The sequence below is a fragment of the Marmota marmota genome, unplaced genomic scaffold (assembly GCF_001458135.2).
Source record: "Marmota marmota marmota unplaced genomic scaffold, marMar, whole genome shotgun sequence".
In the NCBI taxonomy this organism is placed as follows: Eukaryota; Metazoa; Chordata; class Mammalia; order Rodentia; family Sciuridae; genus Marmota; species Marmota marmota.
Genome location: NW_026000101.1, coordinates 76,644 through 98,667, shown reverse-complemented (window position 1 = coordinate 98,667; position 22,024 = coordinate 76,644). Strand labels below are relative to the sequence as shown.

General features: G+C 51.6%; 1 protein-coding gene across 4 annotated transcripts; it reads left to right on the top strand.

Moving 5' to 3' along the window:
• Positions 1-796: 796 nt before the first annotated feature.
• Positions 797-19,568, top strand: Tmem268 (transmembrane protein 268). Of its 4 annotated transcripts, none has more exons than XM_015492145.2 (8): positions 815-1,249; positions 5,143-5,252; positions 7,369-7,476; positions 8,506-8,655; positions 12,150-12,260; positions 14,393-14,473; positions 15,317-15,553; positions 18,474-19,568. In XM_015492145.2, exons 1-8 carry the CDS (start codon positions 1,141-1,143, stop codon positions 18,651-18,653), a joined length of 1,086 nt encoding a protein of 361 aa, XP_015347631.1. In that variant the 5' UTR covers positions 815-1,140; the 3' UTR covers positions 18,654-19,568. The 4 variants fall into 4 exon arrangements, with proteins under 4 accessions (XP_048639085.1, XP_048639084.1, XP_015347631.1 ...); XM_015492146.2 differs by having other exon boundaries at positions 1,007-1,249; positions 15,317-15,499; XM_048783128.1 differs by lacking the exon at positions 12,150-12,260 and having other exon boundaries at positions 797-1,249.
• Positions 19,569-22,024: the final 2,456 nt, after the last annotated feature.

Genomic DNA, 22,024 nt, shown 5'->3' with positions numbered 1-22,024 from the left:
ATTTTATTGACAGCATTTGCATGTTTGCTTTGGCTGCCTGGAAGCTCAAAACTAAATTCTTTTTTTTTTTCAAAACTAAATTCTTGACTTAGGAACAGCAACTGTGTTAAATCTCAAAATAGCAATAGAAAAGGTTTTTTTTTGTGGGGGGGTACTGGGAATTGAACTCAGGGGCACTGGACCACTGAGCTACATCCCCAGCCTTATTTGATATTTTATTAGAGACAGAGTCTCACTGAGTTGCTTTTGTCAGCTGAGGCTGCTTTGAACTTGCAATCCTCCTGCCTCAGCCTTCTGAGCTGCTGGGATCACAGGTGTGCACCACTGCACCGGCTTTTTGGTTTTTTTTTGGTAGAGCTGATATTCATGGGATAGGTTCTTTGTTCCAATGCTGCTGTGTGTCTTTCATTCGAATCACCCATTGAGTCTTTGCAGCTACCCTGCAGGGAAGGTTCTGTGATTGGAAGAGCTGAAGCTCTGAGGTTGATCTTGCCCAAGGTGGAGGGGTGAGCCCGCCATTTACCCAGTGAGCCTGGCTCTGGAGTCCATGTGGGAACCTAGGTATTTTTACCTACTAGATTTGAATTTCCCATCACCTGATTTTCCCCTGAGTTTCCCAGAGCTGGCCATGGAACCCAGGGCCTCATGCATGCTGGGCGGGCACTTTACCACTGACCACGCCCCCGCCCCTGCCCTGTGTGTCTTGGCCATGTCTGTGGGAAGCTGGGGGAGATCCTTGGTGTAAACAAGGCTCCTGTGACAGATGTGCCTGCCTCATGCCTGGTTTCCTGGGCTTGCTCAGTGAGGGTAACTGAGTGGGCCTGGTCAGCTCTGGAGTAAGAGCTGGAGAAGGCCCCTGACCAGAAGGGAAGTTCTCAGCCAAGGCCTGGCCTAGGGGCATGTTTTAGTTCCTCATCTTCCCTCCAAGAAGTTTCTTCGGCATCATCAGGATGACTAGAGTCAGCAAAAAGACTCTCATGGGCCTTGGTGACTTTGGCCTCCCAGAGCTCCAGGAAGCCTGGGCCCAGGCCTGAGGTTCCTTCTTGTGCTCTTTTCTGAAGGTGAGTGAAGCCTAGTCGGCTGCTCCAGGATGAGCCGCAGCCCCAGGAAGGGGAAGTAGAAGCCCAGCTGGCTCTGGCCATGGCCTGTGAACCACAGATGGACCCCGGCGGGGCGGCCGGCCCTTTGCCCACCTCCTCCCCTGGCTGGAGCGCCCTGCAGCCGGGAAGCCCTCCTGGGTGGGGGCAAGGTAAGGACCCTTCATTCTCTCCTCCTCCCTGAGGCTCCTCGGAACTGGACTCACCTAGCATTCTAGGTTAGGGGCAGGGATGGGTCACAGAGCATTCTTTAGATAAGGGTGGGTGACCTTGGAGTAAGGTTTTGTTTTATTTTATTTTTTTGGTACTGAGGATTGAACCTAGGGGTCCTTTGCAACTGTGCTACATCCCCAGTCCTTTTTTTTTTTTTTTGGTGCTAGGGATGGAAACCAGGCCCTTGTGCATGCAAGGCAAGCACTATGCCAGCTGAGCCATATCCCCAGCCCCACCCCCAGTCCTTTTTAATTTTAATTTTGAGATAGGGCCTCACTAAGTTTCTGAGGCTGGCCTTGAACTTGTGATCCTCCGGTCTCAGCCTCCTGAGTTGCAGGGATTACAGGTGTGCCCCACCACGTCCGGCTGCCTTCTGCCATTTCTGCCCAGATCACTCCATCACCATCTCCTGTCATCATCCTCTGCTTTTCAACTGATCTTCTCCTTCCTGTCCCTCTGGTCTCTCCCTGGCAGCAGGAGAGATCTTTTTCAAATACACATGCAGCTGGGTCACTTTCTACTTCAGGGTTTCCCATTTGGCCTGACATGAAAACCTGTCATTTGCCAGCTTGCAAGGTCTGTCTTAAATGACTGTTGCTGCCCTTGTTCTTTGTTCTTTGCCATGCTGTTCTGCCTCAGGGCCTTTGTACATCCTGTTTCTTCTGCCTCTTTACTTTGTCCCTGCCTACTTTCCATTGCTTAGTTTCTATTTACCCTTCAGAGCTCAGTGCAAATATCCGTCCTATGAGGAATCTTCCGGATGACTTTGCCCCAGTCAGTACCCTCTGATATGCTCTTCTGATGTATTTTCCTCCCTGTTGTACTTACTACAGTCTGTAAATAATTATCTCAGTAATGAACATTGCACGTCTAGCCTCCCCTCTGGAATGTAAGCTCCAGGAGGGCAGGGCCTCTGTGTGTCTGTGGTCCCAGCCCACGGCTTGGCCCATTGTGGATCTTCAATAAACACTTTGGTTGAATAAAAGGTGGAACGAGTGGCTGGGACAGGCAAGGGGGAGCAGCGCTCCATTTTGTGTGAAGGCCACAGGAGTGTGGCTGGTTCCTTAACGGGTCTGAAACCTGGCTGCTTAAAACAAGGGTTTCTTCTATTACCCCAGTCGTTAGGGAAGCAGTTCCTAGGCATGCACCTACAGCCCCAGAATGGGAATGGAGTGGAATGGGGCAGCTTTCCTTCAGGACATTAAAGACGCTGCTCCACTGAGCCTGGGCAAGCCAGTTCTTGCTCCTCTGTGGGAAGAGGGCTCTTCCCTGTGCGCATGCACACACGTGAATACACACGCATCCTTTCCCTTTTGGTAGCTTTTCTTAGCCTAAGGGTAAAAACAAATATTTCTAAGTGGAGGACTTGGTGTGCTTGCTTTAAGGAACAGATGAGCAATACTATTGCCAGGAATCCGGAACTCTTGATTTGGAAGGCAAACAGACACCATGAAACTTCTTTGCATTGCTCCTGCACACACTTGCTGTGCAGAGGGCCAGGCCCGGGAGGGCCTCAGGGTCCTGCGTGGAGTCCACAGGGCCATGTGTGCGGGGAGGGGTGGGTCAGTCGCAGGCTGGGTCTGGTGCACGCCTCCCCTTCTTGCTTCTTTCCACTCCTGTCTTCCCTGTTAACACAGAGCAAGTTCCTCTTTTCAGAGGTTTGGTTTCCTTTTCTATGTTAATGGCACCCATCCTTTGGGGTGCTTAGAGGAGTCGGTGAAATCCTGAAAAACCTCCACCCAGTACCTGGTACACAGTAGGGGCTCAATATCCAAACCTGTTGTTATTATCTGCCTTTATTTTGTTTCTGTCTACTCTTCCTAATTTGCATAGTCTTTGATTTAATCTTATAATTCTGTTTATTTATTTATTTATTTTTGCAGCGCTGGGGCTTGAACCCAGGGATGCTCTACCACCAAACTACATCCCCAGCCCTTTTCACTTTTAATTTTGGGTCAGGATTTCGCTAAGTTGCCTAGGCTGGCCTCAAACCTGCAATCCTCCAGTCTCAGCTTCCTGAGTTGCTGGGATTATAGGCGTGTGCCACCCCATGTAGTTCTGAATGTGTGCCTTTAACACATGAGTGAGTGGCAGATGTGCTTGGGGTGCTGTGCTTTGCGTGCCCCCTCCAAAAGCAAGTTGAAATGAGTTGCACCATAACAGTATGAAGAGGGGGCACCTTTGAGAGGCGATTAGGTCCGGGTGGGCTCTGCCCTCGTGAGTGAGCGGTGTTGAGAAAAACAATTGAGAGGAGGAGGGTTTATCCAGGGTCACAGTGGTGGAGATGTCAGCCCATGGCCACTGGATCCTCGGCTTTGGGCCTGGGGAAACAAAACATCATGATGGGGAGGGCATGGTGGGCTAGAACTGCAGAGAGAGGGAGGGGGAGGCTGGGGCTGGGGCTGGGAGGAGAGGTAGTCTCCAAGGGCAACCCCTAGACCCCCGCTCCCTTCATTGAGGGCCCGCCTCATACAGGTCCCCCACCTCCAGTAGATTACTTGGCTCTGAGTCCGTCAGTGGGTCAGTTCACTGCTGAGACCAGAGCTGTGTGACCCGGTCGCTTCTGAAGAGCCTTGTTCCTGCACGTTGCTTCATTGGAGGCCAGGCCTCCCACAGGAACATGTCCTCCTGACCTAACCAAGCATGTCACTGTCAGGCAGTGAGTTATTAAGAGTGGGTTTCTTGGGTTCCCAATAAGCAGGATGAATGCAGGCCAGTTTTCCTGTCTGTCCCTCGCTCACTTGCCCTGCTTCAGGTGCTCTTCAGATGCCTTGATCTGGGACTTCCTGGCCTCCAGAACTGTGTGTGGGCCACGTGAGCCTCTGTTATGTAGAATTTGCCCAGTTTGTGGTATTCTGTTAGAGCAGCAGAAAATAGACTGAGACAGGAGAGGTCACCACGAAGCCAGTGTGTTCATTTTCTACTGCTCCTGTTACAAAGTGGCCACTAACATGGAGGCTCCAAAACCACAAATGTATTATTTTGCGGTTCTGAGGTCAGAATCTGACCCTGGGCTCGCTGAGCTCGCAGTGGGTGCCGGCAGGACTCCGCTCCTTCCTGGAGGCTCTGGGGAGAATGTTTCCCTTCCCAGCTCCTAGAGGCTGTCTGCATTCCTTAACTCTTGGCCCTCTTCCTCCGTCCCCAAGCCAATGACTGTCCTTCCCTCCTTCTTCCCTTGTCACATCTGCCCCTGCTTCTGCCTGCCTGTCCCACTTTTGAGGGTCTTTGTGATCATGATGGGCCACTTGAGTGTCCTGAATGTGCTCTCTTTGTAAGATCTGTGACCTTAATGCCATCTGCAATCTTAATTTTTGCCATGAAGGCAGCATATTCACAGGTTTAGGGAGTTAGGGTGGGGATGTCCTCTGGGCCCTTGTTCTCCATGTCATAGCTGGTTGTCGCTAACTGGGAGGCAGCTAGGAATTCAGGAGACATTTACCGAGCTTCCTTTGCAGTGCCGGAGTCAGCGTCTGCTACGTAATCCCCTCGATGTCATCGTTCCCCTCAATGTTGGTTGTTCAGTCGCTGTTTAAGTGGCCCTGGTGATGGGGACTCACCCACCCTTTCTTTGAGAGGACAGCTTTCCCTTTGGGGAGGTTAGATCTTCCTTGCCTGGTCTCACGTAGTATCCCAGTGGCTTCCTTGCTCTGGCCTCAGTTCTGTCTCCCTGGGGCTTCCCAATCAAGTCCAGTCCTTAGGGATTTGAGGACAGCCGTGTCCTTCCTTGTCATGAGAAGATTCTCACGGCCAGTGGGGGGATGCCTTCGTTTCTGGCCTCCTCCGAGGTGGCTCTTGTGCAGCCAGATGAGGCTTCTTTCTGCTCTTTTCTCAGAGCTCCACAACGGCCAGGTCCTCACCGTCCTCCGGGTCGACAATACCTGTGCACCCATGGCCTTCGACCTGGGAACCGCAGAGGAGCAACTGCAGACCTGGGGCATTCAGGCGAGTGCTATGTTCACCAAGCCCTCAAGCCCCCACTGCTTTCCCTTCCATCCGTCTGTCTACCCGTCATCCACCCATCTGTCCTCTCACCCAGTTATTCTCCAAGTATTTATGAACGTCCCCCTGCCTGCTGTGGTGGGTGACGTAAGGAAGGTGTGTGGGAACTGGCCTGTCTTCTTGATGGACTCACTTCCTGAAGGTGTGTTTGGGGGTGTCCCTTCTGTGCCAGGCGCCTAGCTGGCTCAGCAGTGTAGAGGCGAGCAGGACCCCAAGCTCACACTGCTCCCAGAGCCCACTGGGGAAATGGACAAGGGTTGGAGGGGTCAGGACTGTAGGAGTCAGGACTGTGGGACACAATGACGCAGCAAAGCATTGAAGACGTGCCCAGGGAGATTGGTGAGCCTTGCCCGCGTGAGTGGTTGGGAGAGCCTCCGAGGAGCAGACCTTGATGTGGGGCCTCGAGGACAAGCGGGAGTACACCGGGTGGGCAGGAGGAGGGCCTTGCAGGAGAGGGGGCTGTTCTTGCTGGCAAAGGAAAGTTTGTGTGAACTCACCTCCCGATGCAGGGAACGCAGGCCCGGGCTTCCCAGACCCCCTCTTCTGCACTCAGACCCGGCTCTGCTGCCCGCTGCCTCTGTGAATTTGGATAGATAGCTTATCCTCTCTGAGTCTGTTTCATCTGCAGATTAAGACAATATCAAAACCCAGCGGCTCGGGAGGCCGAGGCAGGAAGATCGCAAATTCAAAGCCAGCCTTAGCAACGTAGTAAGGCCCTAAACAACTTAGCGAGACCCTGTCTCAAAATTAAAAAAAAAAAAAGATTATCAGTTATCAATACCTATTATATTGGTGTTTAGTTAGGAGTAAGTGAAGTCATGTCTGAGGAACATTTGCACTGTCTCTGGCACATCGATAAATCGAAGCTCTTGCCGTTGGTGGGAAGTGCCAGAGGGTGGTTTTCCCTTCCCAAACCCCAGCAGGATGAGGGTTTCCTGTGAAGGCCAGGTTGGTCAGGCACAGATGGGGAGCACATACTGCTCATTTACCCGGAAGATTTCAGAATTTATTTCTTTGAAGCTGAATTGCAAAAATTTGTTCAGAACAACATTGGGTCACCATCAGATGAAGACTTGACGAATCGAGCTAATATCATGTCGGCACCAATTGGCTTCGTCATTCTGCATTTCCTTTCCACCTTTGTACAGATTTTTTTTTTTTTTAAATTGGGAATTGAACTCAGAGGCACTGTACCACCGAGCACGTCCCCAGCCCTTTTCATTTTTTATTTTGAGACACAGGGTTATTAAGTTGCTTAGGGCCCCACTAAGTTGCTGAGGCTGGCCTGGAACTTTAGATCCTCCTGCCTCAGCCTCCTGAGTAGCTGGGTTCACCACTGCACCTAGCAGAAGAGCATCTTTCTCACATAGTCGTCTTCGGGTTCAGTTTTCTTATTGGTGTACAGTTTATATATTGTTGTACCATGTTCCTAAATGTAATTTTTAATTGGTAAGTTCTTTTTCCTTGGTCTACTTTCATAGGGCGTTCTGCAGACACTTTTGTTTGGGCAGGGAGAGCATGTGGGACTCTGGGCTGTGCTAGTGGATGCGGATATTGCAGTATTGACAGTAGCACCTGTGTATCTGGTGGTTACCATGCACCTGGCACTGTGCCAAGCACAGTTTGTGTCTGATCTAATTTAATAAGAATCCAACCCTACAAGGTGGGTTCCCTGCATTTTGTAGAGGGGGAAACTGAGGCTCAGAGAAAGGGGTAACTTGCTCCAGTTCACACAGCACAAGAGTGGCAGGGCATTGGGCCAGGGCTGCCTGACTCCCAAGGCCTGTGCCTTGACTGTCAGCCCATGCTGTGCCTGCCCCAAGGTACTGAGTCTCAGGCTGTGGGGACAGACCCCTTGAGATTCTCCTGGCTCTCAAGCTGTTCACCTTCTCAGGATGGCTGTTTCTCCCTGAGCCTGCACCTGTGATTTCCACCCAGGACTCACTCTGCCCCTGGGGCGGCCTAACCCCCCCCCCCCCCCCCCATGGGAACAGGCTGGCGGGATGGGGTGGAGTAGCCCTGTGGTTGACTGTTCTCTTTCCCTTGGGTGGCCGAACAGGTCCCTGCTGACCAGTACAGGAGCTTGGCGGAGAGTGCCCTCTTGGAGCCCCAAGTGAGAAGATACATCATCTACAATTCGAGGCCCATGCGGCTGGCCTTTGCCGTGGTAAGCAGCGAGATGGACACACACTGGCCCGGCCCTGGCCTTCTCCCACTGCCAAATGCAGTGTTGTATCCTGCAGCAGATAAGGGACTTGGCAGCTGGTGACCCAGTTAATTGCCTGGGGAAGAGCGGTACCACATGGGCCTGGATTTGGCACTGGAAGAGAACTGTGGGAGAGAGTTGTAACCAAGTCCCTGCATACAGGGTGGGAGCTGGGGTTTCCTATGGGCAGAACCTGGACTGGGAATCCGCAGACCACCAGGCTCTGAACTCAGTGTCTGATCTTGGCTAAGACTTGGTTTCCTCTTCTGCTCACAGAGAGGTCCATTCCAGCCCTAGTCATATACACATGTATGTATATATGCATGCGCACATGTGTGTATGTGTACATGTGAACACTACATCTGCATACGCATACATCCACACTCACAAACACATACATACGTTTGAACACAAGCTGTCTGGCTTTTGCATCTGTGGTCTTAACCACCACGACTTGCTTCTTTGGTGAATCCTTGGTCAGATAGCATGGCTGACTCTCACCTCCCTCTTCTGGGGAGAAGGGGAAGGAGTGAGAATCAGCATTTATTAATTCTCTAGTCAGTGCTGGGCTGTGACGTTTGTTACCCTGTTAACTCTTGCAGCAAACCCCCAAAGTAGCTGTTATTATCATCACTTTACGGATGAGCAAACTGAGGTTCAGAGACGAAAGGCTGAATGGCCAGTTAAGGATCACTGTGGGTTTCAGACTCAACCTTATCTTTCTCCAAAGACTTCTTCTTTTTCTGTCTTACTTAAGATCAGGATAAAGAGGGCTTGGGAGCAGCTGAAAGCCCTGAAGTCCGCTTTTGCTTATAAACAGGGAATACACATCCGTTCCCATAGACCCAGAGTCTGCGTTGGTCTCTTCCCGCCCCGTGAGCTGTTTGAACCCAGGAGGGTGTCGGGGGCCTCTGCCGGTGTCCCTGGGAGTGGAGGTGCTTTGTTTGAGGACGGGGGTTCCTGACTGTGCTCTTCCCTGGTTTCCCGCAGGTGTTTTACGTGGTGATCTGGGCCAACATCTATTCAACCAGCCAGATGTTTGCCCTGGGCAGCCACTGGGCGGGCGTGCTGCTCGTGACCCTGGCCGCAGTCAGCCTGACCCTGACTCTCATGCTGGTCTTCGAGAGGCAGCAGAGGAAGGTGAGAAGTCCAGAGGCCCCTGCCATGCTCCCTCCAGAGGGCCGGGTGGGCCTGAGAGTCCCAAGCCAGCCTTTCCTCTTGCCTGCTTTTAAAGAATCCCTCCTGCCATGAAAATTCACTCTGGCCCACATGCACCAGGGTTGAAAGAAATCAGATCACAATCAGGACAAAGTCCTCTTTTTCTTTCTTTTATTTAATCAACTTAAAAAGAGAAAAGGTTTATTTCGGCTCATAGTTTGGGAAGTCCCAATCCGTGATTGGCTGGCCCCGCTGCTTTGGGGCCTGTGGTGAGGCCGCGTGTCCCAGGAGCAGCACATGGGGAGGGGAGCAAAGCTGCTTGCCTCATGCCAGAGAGCTAGAGAGCTTTGTTTTTCTCATCTAATCCCTGTGGGTTTTTTTTTTTTTTTCCTGGAAGCCAGCTGTTTTAAAGAGCTTGGGAAGAGGGTGCTGAGTCAGTTGAGCTGACTGAGCTCTCACTCACCTTTCCCTGGGTGCGCATGAGAGGCCTGTGAGAAAGCTCAAGAGGGTCACTGAGCCCACCTCCCTGCAGCACTGGGTGCCTGAGCTTGAGGGTGGTCAGACTTTAGGTAACTTCTCCTGGATTCCACTATAAGTGGCAGAGCCAGGGTTCAAATCCTGAGCCCTCTGAAGGTTTTGATCACCTTTGAAGAGGAGGTCAACCCCTCCCATCGTAAGGTACGGCTCATGAATTGTAGTTTCTTTGAATGTGTGTCTCTTGTTATGGGTTGAGTGCTCTTGAAGTACAGTAAGTCCTCCGTTCAGTGCTTTACAGTCCTCTGGGTGGACTCTGTTTACAGGTGGGGAAGCCGAAGCTCAGGAAGGCTCGGCGAGCAACCCACAGCCGTGTTGCTAGTAAATGGCCGAGTTGGAGTTCAAGGCCGGGATGCTCAGATTCTGCGCCATGTTCTTAGTGCGAACTCTACAGTGTGGGAACTGGAGCCACTGTAACAAAATGCTGTAAACTTAAAACAGTGTTATGAATTAACTTACGCTTCTGTGATCATCAGCCCAGGCCTCAAAGGGCCAGAATCGGGTATGGCAGGCTGTGTTCCCTCCAGAGGCTCTAGGGAAGAATCTGTCCACTGGTCTTTCCCAGCTCCTCTAGGGCTCCTGCATTCCTAGGCCCCGTCCCTTCCTCCTCTTTCAAAGCCACACCTCCTCTGGCTCTGATTCTCCTGCCTCTCATTCCCTTTGAAGGACCCTTGTGATTATATCACACCCCCTGGCTAATCCAAGATAATCTCAGCATTTGAAGGTCAGCTGAGCAGCAGCACGAAGTCCATCCTGCACTCCCCTTTGCCACCTAACAATAGTCACAGATTGGCCCAACAACAGGGTGCTGACCAAGAACATGACTTGGAATCTGAGCATCCTGGCCTGGGATTCCAGCTTGGCCACCGATCAGCAGCATGACCTTGGGCTGCTCCCAGAGCCTTTCTGAGCCTCAGCTTCCCCACCTGTAAACTGTAGTAGCCTCCACCCAAAAGATGGACAGGATTGGGGAATGGGACTCAGGTGTCCCTGGGGGACCACCGTTCTGCCGAGCACACCGATGCTGTCTCACGGTGACTTGGAAAGCTCCTGTCCTCGCATCCTGCAGCCCTGGGCACAGTGCTGGGCCCCGAGGCACGAGGCTCCTACTCAGAAGGGGAGGGCAGGATGTGGGGAAATGTCATCAGGTCAGTCCCCTGTGTTCATTGGGACAAATAGGAATTTTATGGCTGAATCATTCTGAAAGGATCTTTGTTGGGCTTTATCACCAGGCTGACAAGAAAATACTGCCCTTGGGCTGTGCTGAAACTTCCCCCCAATAGCCCTTGTGCTTGGCTGGTAAGAAATGAATGGAGCAAGCTGCTCCTGAAGCAGGAAGCTTCTTTGGGGAGAGGAAAAAGCAAAGTGGTGTGCTTGAGCAGAGGCAGGAGAATGGCTGGCATCCGGCTGCCTGGAGGCTGCAGATGCAAGCCATGTGGACAGGGGATGCCTGTGTGGGCGCCCCGCCCCGCCTCTCCCCTCCTTTCATTCACCTGGCAGCTGTGATGCCCCTGTGAGTTCCAGGTAATGTGCTAGGCACATGTGGCAGACATGAGCAAGGCCCAGCCTCTCACAGGCAGCACAAAGGCCCAGGGGCACCGAGGGAGTGTTCCTGGGCCATCTGCTCACTCTGGAAACTCCTAACAGTGAGCCCTGTGTCCTGAGCACCTGCTGTGTGCCCCGTGCTTAGGGCCTGAAGTATGTGCCCAGAACACCTCTGCCATTTGTTAGCCCTCAGCTTGGAGCAAGTTACCATTTTACCTGCAGGGCTTCAAGTTTCCTCACCTCTGATGTGCGGCAAAATAACTGTGGGATTTTTGTGCAAATGAAATAATTTAATTCATGAAAAGTGCTTACGGTAGTACTTGGTATACTGTAAGTGCTACTCAGGTATTAACTGTCATTACTGTCGATCTTGTCTGCCGGTGGGGAACCTGGAGCCCAGCGAGCTGAAGTGACGAGTCTGTGGCCACACAGCTCTCCTTAGGTCCTCCTCTGGGTCTCAGTTCAAGGGCTTCTAACCTGTGGGGCTTCTTGGTCCTCAGGACCATACAGATCCCCGCTCCCGGGCTCCTGGCCGGTGTTGCTGTTGGTGCCCCACCCACGTCCCTTGCACCCACAGGAGCATCAGGATTCATACCCACTGCCTCATTTTCCTCACTTGGCCTTGCTGCCCTTCCTTGAGAGCAGAAGGTTCGGGAGGGCAGGCGAGACTGTGCCCAGCACCCCTATAGAGTACCGCTCATTGCTAAGCAGGTTCCCGAGAACGTGTCTGTGGCCAGTGCCACGTGGGTAATACCGCATGCTAAAGTGGGTTTCGTCATCACGAAGCTGTCACTAGCTGACCGCAGCCCATTACCCCCAGAGTTCCACCTGGACCAGCTCCTTTCCTCCCTCTTGTTACCCGGTACAGGAAGGGCTGGCCTGAGGGGGACAAGACCCAGGCCCCAGACAGGTCTTCAGAGGCAGGCCTTTTACAGACGCGTGCTTTCCGAGAGCAGGTGCGCAGGCCATCCGCGCCCACCTCCCCCAGTGCTGTTGCCCATGCGCCCCAGCCTGGATTAAGAGCTTCATCCACGATCCCAGTGAAACCTCCCTGCGTTCCTGGGAGGCAGGGACAGTGGAAATGTGATGTTTTGAATCCAGTTTCACTGTCAATGACATTGTTTACTCTTTATTCTGTAACTGAAGACAGCAGGGCCCAGGGAAGGGACATCACTCACAGGGCCAGACCCCTGGAGGTAGAAGAGGCGGGCTTTGCCCTGGGCTGCCTGATACTCTTGAATTTACTGTCCCAACAATGGCCCCATTTACAGGGGAGGAGGTGCAAGTCCTGAGGGTGAGGGCTGCTGTGTGGTGTCCAGGGTGGGACAGTGTGGCCGTGGGCCAGGAGCTCCCTGGCAGCACAGAGGTCAACCATGAGCCTGGCATCTGTCTTACAGGCTAACACTAATACAGACCTGAGGCTCACGGCTGCCAATAGAGCCCTGCTGAGACACCGGGTGCTGCTGGGGGTGACGGATACCGTGGAAGGGTGCCAGAGTGTGATCCAGGTACTGTGGCTTGGAGTGGTCTCTCCCTGGTGGCCCACTTTTGATCTGGGCTCCTGAGGACAGTTGGCCTTGTATCTCCCAGCCTGTGCAGCAGGTCCAGGAGCCTGCAGGTGAGATGATGTCACAGGCCCTTTCCTTCCTCCCTGCTCTGGACAGCTCCTTGGTGCTGAGCCCCCTGTGGGCACTGAAGGATACCAGAGGCCTGCAAGGTGTCCAGCCAGCAATAGCTCACAGGCTTGTGAGGATGGCAGGCATGTGGTCACATGGTCACAACGCCTTGCTGGCCCTGGGGCAAAGAAAGGCCCTGGCAAGGCTGAGATGCAAGGCAGACAGGGCACTTTGAGGGACCATGAGGAGCCACCAGGGAGGACAGAGTTGGGAGAGATGAGGCTGGAGGGGCAGATCAGGTGCTGAAGGCCTTGTCACCTGGCTCAAGTCATTTTCTATATCCTAGAGACAGAGGGAAGGCCTTAAGGTGACAAGTACAAAGTCTCACAGTGGGTTGGGACACAACTGGGGCTGGAGGTCATGATCCTGGCTGGACTCTGCCCAGTGGGGTTGCCACATCTCCTTGGCACCTTGCACGGAAGAGCCTAGAGGAGTCTGGGGGTTGGGCATGCACAGGGCCTGGGGAGAATCCTTATGCACAGGCCTTGTCTATCCCACAGGAGTTTATTGAGAGCCTACTATGTGCCTGACATGTTCTAGCTGCTGAAACAGCAGCAGAGAACTACATAGATCTCTGCCTGTGGAGTTGAGCACATGAGCCCAACGTCAGGGGGTGAACCAGGTACATCGCCAGAGTGTGGCCTTGTGGACAGGGAGCTTCTGCTGGTCCCTTTAGCCTCGCTGAGCTCTGGCTCTGCTTTATCAGTTGGCACGGGGGCGGGGGGGTGGTGTGACGTGGCATGTCAGATGGTGGTGGGCTGGAGGCCGGGTACGTGGACACTCCTTTTCAGGCAACTGTGTCTTGTCATTTTCAAAATAGCATTGGGGGATGAGGGGACCCAGTGTCAAAATGGCCAGGGTGTGCAGGGGTGTTGTGATGGGTCAGGAGAGAGGGTAGAGAGGAAACAGGAGTGGCCATGAGGGGACAGTAGTTGACACATGAGGATGGAGGCTGCCGCCTACTTTGGTACCTGTTTGGAAATCTTTAGCGTAAAAAGCTTTGACAAAATTCCTCTCTTTGGATGAGATAGTGGGAGACCAGCTGGCCGTGGGCAGTGTGCTTGGCTCTCGTGGGGCAGATACCGGGTGGAGGGCCGTGGCCAGTGCGTGGAGGTGGAGGCGAGGGGCACCCCTTGTTTTTTTAGAACTTGGATTGTGATTATGGCAAGGTGTTATATAATGTGTGGCCCTGGAAGATTCGGCCTGTGAGTGTGGCCTGGCCTCCTGGGGACTGCTGAGGTCGAGGTGGAAGGTGAGGTGGAGGAGAGGTGGAGGCTTACCCTGTTCCCTCCCCCAGAGCACCCAAGGTGATGACCTTGGATCTGGGCATGAGCAATGGAGGTGTCGTCTGTGAAGGGTTCCACTCATTTGTCCATCTGGGTTCCAGGCAGAAATGTGCCCTGACTACAGAGGATGAGGGTGGTGGCCCCAGAAGAACAGTGATGGCCAGGAGGGTTTATTCATTTATTTTTTGATTTTTAATATTTTGGTACTGGGGATTGAGCCCAGGGGTATTTGCCACTGAGCCACACCCCAGCCCTTTTTGTTTTTCACTGTGATTTAGTGTCTTGTTAAGTTGCTGAGGGCCTCGCCAAGTTCCTGAGGCTGGCCTCCAACTTGAAGTCCATCTGCCTCAGCCTCCCAGGTTGCCGGGATGACAGGCGTGCACATGCCCTGCTCTAGGAAGGGTTAGCTTCTCTCTGGGATACTCGGTGACCTGTGGGGGATGAAGCCACTGCCATTTGGTATAGGACGGGACATTTTCCAACTTTGAACGCAAAGTTGTTTTTTTCCTGCCGGCTGTACAGAGGAGACGTGGTCATGGTGGAGGGCTCGGGGAGAGTGGAACAAACTGGGTGTTCCTCAGAAGGGTGGTCCTTGGTAAGGAGCAGCGGGTGGACCCCGGGCTGGAAGTGGGAGGCTGCTGGCGGGCGAGCCACAGGGCCTGGCTCTTCCCTGCACAGCTCTGGTTTGTCTACTTCGACCTGGAGGACTGCGTGCAGTTTTTGTCTGACCACGTTCAGGAGATGAAGACTAACCAAGAGGTAAGCTCTCGTAACCATACAACACCAGCAAAATAAACCAGGAGGCCAGACTGTGTAGACCACATTGTCTTAACACTGGAAAAATATCCAAGAAAAAGTACCTTAGAAAGAAGAAGCCCTGCATGAAATTCATGAAATTGGTGGTTGCTTTTCTGCTTTCTAATTTTTTTTGGTGGGGGGGTACTGGGGATTGAACCCAGGGGCAATCCATCCCCAGTCCTTTTTAGTTTTTATTTTGAGACAGGGTAGTTTAGGGTCTCACTACATTGCTGAGCTGGCCTCAAACTTGCACTTGCAATCCTCCTACTTCAGCCTCCCAAGTCACTGGGATTACAGGTGTGTGTGCATCACCAAGCTTGGCTGAATATGTATTTCTTTATACTCAGAGTCATATTAATGATCAACTCTGGTGGATCCAAAGGTAAAATGGGTTTAGGTGACTCTCACTTCTTCAAAGTGCTTTCTACCATTTATTCAGAAAATGGGGAGATCTTACTGATTCTGCAGAGGAGGAATCAGGCTCTGAGACGGCAGCCTGTCTGTAGTCATGGTCTTGTAGCCGGTGGGGGATTGAGCCTCCGGGCTCTGAGCCCTGGGCTCCTTGCCACTTTGAGGAGCAAATGAGAGCTTGGAAGGCGAGCCCTTTATAAGGCCATTAAGGGCTGGGCTCTTATGGGGAAGGAGGGGCCCTCACCATGTGACTCAGTTCCAGATACTTCTGAGGCCAGCATCGAGTCCAGAGTTAGCTCATCCTCTGCTGGGTCTGCAGCTCAGGCAGTCTGCCACCTCCCAGCTCCCACCCAATTTAGGAAGCACCCACACTCCTCTCTGTTTCCTTTGCAGTCCTTGCTGAGAAGCAGACTGAGCCAGTTATATGTTGTCCTGGAGACGGGGGTGAGCCCCGCGATGGCGGAGGGCCCCGAGAGCTCGGAGGAGGCTCCTCTCCTGCCCAGCAGTCCCCGTCCTCAGGAGAGACCGCTCGTGCAGACGGAGCTCCACCAGCTTGTTCCCGAGGCTGAGCCGGAGGTAACAGGCACTGAGACTGGGGGCCATCCTCCTCCACACAGGCCGGGTGGCCGGGTAGGTGCGGATTCCGCGGGGCTCCTCTGAGTTGGTAGACTCCAAACCTTGAAGCCCGAATCTTTGAACTTTCTTTTTGCCTACCCAACACTTTAAAAAATAATTTATAGAAATTGTTTTGTACTGGTTAGGATTTTTGGTTGTGTTTTTCAGTGTCTTGGATTTTTTTTTTTTTCCTGTATTGAGGATTGAGTCCAGAGGTGCTTTACCTCTGAGAGCTACTTCCCCAGTCCTTTTAGTTTGATTTTAAAAAAATATTTATTGTTTAGTTGTAGTTGAACACAATATCTTTACTTTTATTTATTTTTATGTGGTGCTGAGGATCAAACCCAGGGCCTTGCACATGCTAGGCGAGCGCTGAGCCACAACCCCAGTCCTTAATTCGATTTTTAAACAGGGTTTTGCTGTTTCCCAAGCTGCCCTGGAGCTTGCGATCCTCCTGCCTTAGTCTCCCAAACTGCTGGGATCCCAGGCGCGCTCTGCTGTACTCAGCTTGAATATTGGATGGTAGTTTCATGTTGACAGATTACAGCTTACTTTGTCAATACTGATCTTTAAAACATGTTTATCAATCAGTTGATCAATCATCTACCCATCTGTCCTACCACCCCTCCATCTCTCTACTTAAACTGCCGTGGGATATTTGGATTTGATATGAGTCTTTGAATTCTGTTGCGGTCTAGTTCCCACAGCCCCCCAGTTCTGTGGGTCCTGCTACCCAAGCTGCCTCTTGGGTCAGGCTAAACCAGGAGCACAGACCCACTGTCAGGGAGACAAGCAGCAAGGAGTGACCTTGGGGGGACATTTGGAACTTTAGGAGATGACTTTCATTTAATTTCAGCCCTAATCTTTAGGACTTCAAGGTTCAAACCAGCCCCGACTCCCTTCTTTTGCCCTGGTGGGAGTTGGAGGCCTGCCAGTAGGACTACTTCAAAGCGAAAATGATGACTGTAAGAATCTTTTCACTTGGATCCTTTTTTTTTTTTTTTAAAGAGCAGAAAAGATTCATAAGGTCACATACTTTATTGTGGCATGCGTGTTTGGGCTTAGGTGCAATAGCCCATTAAACCTGGGTCTTTTAAATGATGTTTTCAAATCCATAGAAGTAAAATTTCCTGTCCTGAGTATCAGGTGTGTATGTGTGCATAGTTTTAAAGGAGCTGCTCTTGTAATTTAGCTAGGGAAAACGCAGTCACTCCCCAAGTCTCCGTATAGTCTGCACCGTCCTATTTCTGTGAGCCCAGAGTCTGTAAAAGACAGATAGTTAAAATGACCTTTTCCATTTTTACAGATTTTTGTCCTGCATAAAATGCTTTAGCACACTCTCTGTGGTGGGGGTTACTTTCCCTTCTTTGATGGGCAAAGTAGGTTCTGTGAGGTTGGCTGACTCACCCAAGGTCATGGAGCAAGGGAGAATGTAGCTTAGCCAATTTTCTTGCTACAGTTCTTAGCTTCTTATGTTATTGATTCTAGACCAAATTGGTGAGAAAACCAATCCGAGTGAGTGATAGACTATTTGACATTTTCAATATTTTCAAGCACAAAGAACAAGTCAAACAGGAAGCTGTCCTCTGAACTGGGTGGTTTCTGAGTTTTGTGTGTGATAATGGTGATGCTATTGATGTTGTTTATCAGGCCCTGGCTAAATGCTTTCCATCTGTTGGCTCCTGCAGCCCTCCCCCACTCAGGTGGTAGGTACAATGGTTCTCCCTGTTACTCAGGAAGACTTGGGCTCAGCAGGTGGGGCCACCGCTCAGGGTCAGTGCAGAGGGGAGGACCTGCCTTTCCCCGTGGCCTTCTTGATTGGCATGGCTGCCTTCATTCCTGACTCTAAAGGCACAAATTGCCTGGATGGAACCCGCAGCGTATTTCATTACATTTGGAGTGGACAGTGGTCTTGTGAAAGACCTTAGATATGCTCTAGGAATAAGCACGTTTCCCTCGAATCTCACCTGCTAGACTAGTGGGTGTGTTAACAGCATGCATTAATTCCAATTTTTAAAATTCTTTGAAATTCTTCAATTCTTCAAAGTACATTTTAATTGTTTTCATTTTGGTAAGGTATAGATAGTTATGAAGCGCACCGTCTTAATCATTTTGAGTATACAGCTCAGTGGCTTTGATTATGTTCACGGTGTTAGCACCACCACCTCCAGAGCACCCTCGGCCCCCCATGCTGAAGCTCCACACCCGTAACGCTTGCCCCCTCCTCTCCCCACAGCCCCTGGGGCCGCCGCCCTTCTGCCTTTTCTTGCTGTGAATTGACTGCTCCAGGTGCCTTATGTAGTAGAGACAGCATTTGGACATCAGCGGACCGTGTTTGTCCTTTTGGGTTAAGTCCAATTTTTATAAGCAACCTTTTAATACATTAGGAGTACTTGTATAAAGAGACCTACCAGGTGCACTGTGTGAATTGGAGACTCCTGCTCCAAAGGGAAATTTCCCCAAGCCCTCATTTTCCTCTTCTTAAGTGATCACCTTGACCTCACTTACTTTTACAGACTCATGGATATTCGAAATGGGAAGAGGGTGTGAGGGGGGTTGGTAATTTCCCTAGTGCTTTGAGGTTATGTGTACATTATTATTATTATTAATCATTATTATTATTGCAGAGGATTGACCCCAGGGCCTCATGCATGCTCAGCCCGTGTTCTACCACCAAGCCCCAGTCCCTGTGCGTTTTATCGTTCATACACATTAATTTCCCCCTTGGAGATGAGAAGCCCAGCTGCACCAGTCCCTAGCCAGGGAGCCTTTGAGCTGGGTTCTAGGCTGGGCTTGTGTCTTTGAGAGCCTCAGGTGCCAGCCCCGCCTCTTGTCTCCCAGAGAGCATCACTCCTGGGCTGGGGGCCAGAGGCTCCCGCTCCCCTCCCTCAAGGTGTGTCCCTGTGGCCTCACTCTGCTTCTCTGCCTCTTCCAGGAAATGGCCCGACAGCTGCTGGCAGTGTTTGGTGGCTACTACATCCGACTCTTGGTGACCTCCCAGCTGCCCCAGGGAGTGGGGACACGGCACACAGACTCTCCCAGGATCCCATGTCCCTGCCAGCTCATAGAAGCCCAGGTCCTGGGCACAGGGTGTTGTCCATTCCTGGCCAGGTGACCTAGGGAAAAGATCTTCATCTGCTGTGAGGACTGAGAAGTGGAGGAGGCCTCAACAGCCCAGGATGGCCAGGGGCCGCACCAGACGGGGTCAGTCACACGGATGCCAGGCTTGTGCCAGTGTCCCGCGCCTCACCGGCGTCCCTTGCTGACCCCTGGCAGGGCTGAAGCTGGTGGTTGTGAGCTGGTTCTGCCCCTGCTGTTCTCTGTGCGGCCTGGATGGAAGTGTGGCCGTGGCTGAAGGGCCACCCTCATTCCTTTCACCACCCAAAGAGCCCAGGATATGTGAAGAGGACCCGTCGGGGAAAGTCTTGTGTCCAGAGCTTGGTCTCATGGTGCTCCTCTCCCCGGCCCCTTTGTGTCAGGTGGGGGAACTGAGGCTCAGGGTGGGCACTGCTCTTTGCCTCTGACCTCTGAAGTTGTGAGACTGCCTCTCTCCTCTCAGAAGAAGAGAAGCAGCTTCTCTGACTTTCCTCCATTCCTAGGTTTTCTCCCCATGTTGTCTCCACCACAGTGGCCCCTGGTTTGAGGTCTGCTAGCCTCAGGGCTCAGGACAGAAGCAGTAGACAAGGGGCAGATGACCCTCCAGCAGGAATGCCGGGAAGGGATGGGTCCTTGTGGCGGCAGGACTGGTGTCGCCTGCCCGCCATCATGATTCACACTGCAGACACAGCACAGCTGTGTTTTCTGACACTAATGTTGAAATGTGATCAGTCACTTGTGAAATTCTGTGAAGAGTTCTGAGACCTCCGACTGTCCTGCTCCCCCAAATGTTTCAAGACCACTCGTTGCACAATGCAAGTTCCCAGGCCCTGGCCTAGCATGGAAGGCTCCCAGCCCCCAAGACTCAGCTTCGGCTGTCTCTCAAAACCCTTTTATAAGTTGGAATTCCTTTCTGAACAGGCGCACCCATTCCTTTCTGTCTCGTGGACTCGTATTCATGCTTTAAAACCCCGCCTTCCCGATCCCTCCTTCAGGGAGATTAGCAACAAGCCCTGTTGCTGTCTCCTTTGAATTCTTGACACAGTTGCTGCTTGGGTTGAAGTTTTATGTTGCTGATCTGGTTTTTCTGTGCATATGCCTGTTTTTTCTAGCTAGATTGTAAACTTCTCAGGGTCCCAGATGGCACCTTATACTTTTTTTGTGCATGACTTACACCTGCTAAAGAGAAAAGAAAAAAAAAAAAAAAAAAAGAAAAGAAAACACAAAACCCTGTGGATTGATTTCTTCGCGATTCCATACCAGATTCCTCAAATCTCTCTCCGGATTGCTGGGGGTTGAGAACCGGGTCATGATGGACCTGCTTTCTGGTCTTGGCTTCCACTTCTAGGTGTTTAACTTTTGGCAAGTTGCTTTCTTTGACTGGTCCTCAGCTTACCCCTCTGAACGGTGGGTGGATTAGGTGATTGTTCAGGGTCCTCCCAGGACCAAAGCTTGTTCTGTCTGATTTGGCTTCATCTACAGGCCGAGAGGTCCTGCCGCCCTTCTTGGCTTTGGCGTGCGGGTTCTGTATCCTGGTGTCCCTCCTCCCTGTCAGGAGGCCTGGATTCTTGTCTCCCATCTGCTGCTTCCTAGCTGTGTGACTTTGGCTAAGCCACTTACCCTCTCTTGAGTGTGATTCTACTCCTTCATCAAGTGGATCTGGTGAACCTGAAGTCTAATAATGCAGGTTACTTGCCACCTGGGAGACAAACCTGTTAGTTTTTTTCTGTGCTGGAGAAGAGGGGTCAGGTAGGTGCATAGACCCGCCCCGGGAATGGCTGTGTTAAGTGTCTGTGTTTAGCCGTGTCCCAGGGCAGCTTTGTTCAGTGAAGCTGTTTACAAAGGTGATCACTGTCTTTCTGATCTAGTGTCACTGTGGATGTGATCAACAGAAGCCTGTACTTATCATCCCATCATAAAACCCACAAAGTATAACAACAGAATAAAAACGGGTTTGCTAAATGACAAACAGCAGTGTCTCCACTTCAGGGTCTGTATCAGGTGGCCTTCCACCTCTCCTCTCTTTAGGGTTCTTGGTGGTCTCACCTGGTGGGTGGGGCATGCCCAGGTGTACATTTCTCCGTCAGAGACACCTGACCCCTCTTGGTTTCCTCATTTATAAACCCCTGTGATCTCTGTGTCACTGGCTCCTCCAGGTTGCTTTGAAGATCAACTAACCTGCTAGGAGGGTGCCCCGTCTCCGGGCTCCGTCAGGGGCCTGGTGATGCCGGAAGGTGTGACATCGTGATGTGGTAGAGAAGCCTCTCACGGCTTGCATTCCAGTGTCCCGACACTTAGGAACAGCGTCCTTCCTTTGGCGAGGTCACCTCGCTCCTTATCAGTAGGAGAGGGATGGGTCTGCCTGGCAGGTCGTCGTGAGGGTCCATGGTGAAAGATGTTAGCGCTTGCAACCTTGAGTTACCAGCTGGTGGACTCAATAAGCTGTTGCTATTTTTAAAACTCTCACTGTCTTGTATACAGTAGGTGCCTGTTGTCTGCATCAGACTTAATCACTCCAGCACCCTGGTGTCTTTATGTGAATAAAGATCCTCATCAGATTTATGGAACTCAGCCGTGGAAGATGGTGCACAGGAGGGGTTCAGAAGCAAGCTAGTGACTTGGGACCAGACACCCTCTCTGCAGGCCCCACACCCCCATTTCCTCAGCTCTTGAGAGAGGTGTGTTAACAAGGGAAGTGGGTGGAGGTGCTACAGCACACACCGTGAGGCCTGGTCCCTGCTGTGTCCATAGTAAACGTTCAGCCCAAGGCGACTGACCTACTATTGATTTATTTGTTTTGTGGATGGAACCCAGGGCCTCAAGCATGTCAAGCACTTGCTCTGCCACTGAGCAACGCCCCAGCCTCTGTGGGGGCCTTTCCTCAATGGCTGCTGGATCTTTCTTGTGTATGTAGCACAAACTTTTAATTATGTTTCTCAAATCTCTATCCCTTTTTTTTTTTCCTCCTTTTGGTGGTACTGGGGATCGAACCCAGGGCCTCCTGGTTCCTAGGCAAATACTCTACCTCTGTGCCACACCCCAACCCCTCAACTCTGCCTCCTTACTGATTTTGGTTTGTTGTATCAATGATCCAGAGAGGGGAAATCTTCAATTATGGTAGAATTTTTGTTTGTTTGTTTTTCCTTTCATTTCTGACAAGTTGTTTTTAAACCACGTATTAAAAAAAATGAGATATAACTTATATACCAAGGAGTGCAGTTGAGTAGTTTTTAGGTATGTTCAAGGCCGCATAGCCATCACTGCTGTTTAATTCTAGAGTATTTTCATTGCCCCTCCTTCCAGAAAAATTCTGAATACCTCCCATACCCACTAGCACTCCCGGCTTCCCTTTTCCTTAGCCTCTGTCATCCACTAGTGTACTTTTCTGTC

Excerpts from the sequence above, each read along its gene's own strand:
- Tmem268 (XM_015492145.2), top strand. The coding sequence starts at position 1,141 with ATGGCCTGTGAACCACAGATGGACCCCGGCGGGGCGGCCGGCCCTTTG. Across the intron at positions 7,477-8,505 it reads TGCGGCTGGCCTTTGCCGTG|GTGTTTTACGTGGTGATCTG; the intron begins GTAAGCAGCGAG and ends GGTTTCCCGCAG. Across the intron at positions 8,656-12,149 it reads TCGAGAGGCAGCAGAGGAAG|GCTAACACTAATACAGACCT; the intron begins GTGAGAAGTCCA and ends TCTGTCTTACAG.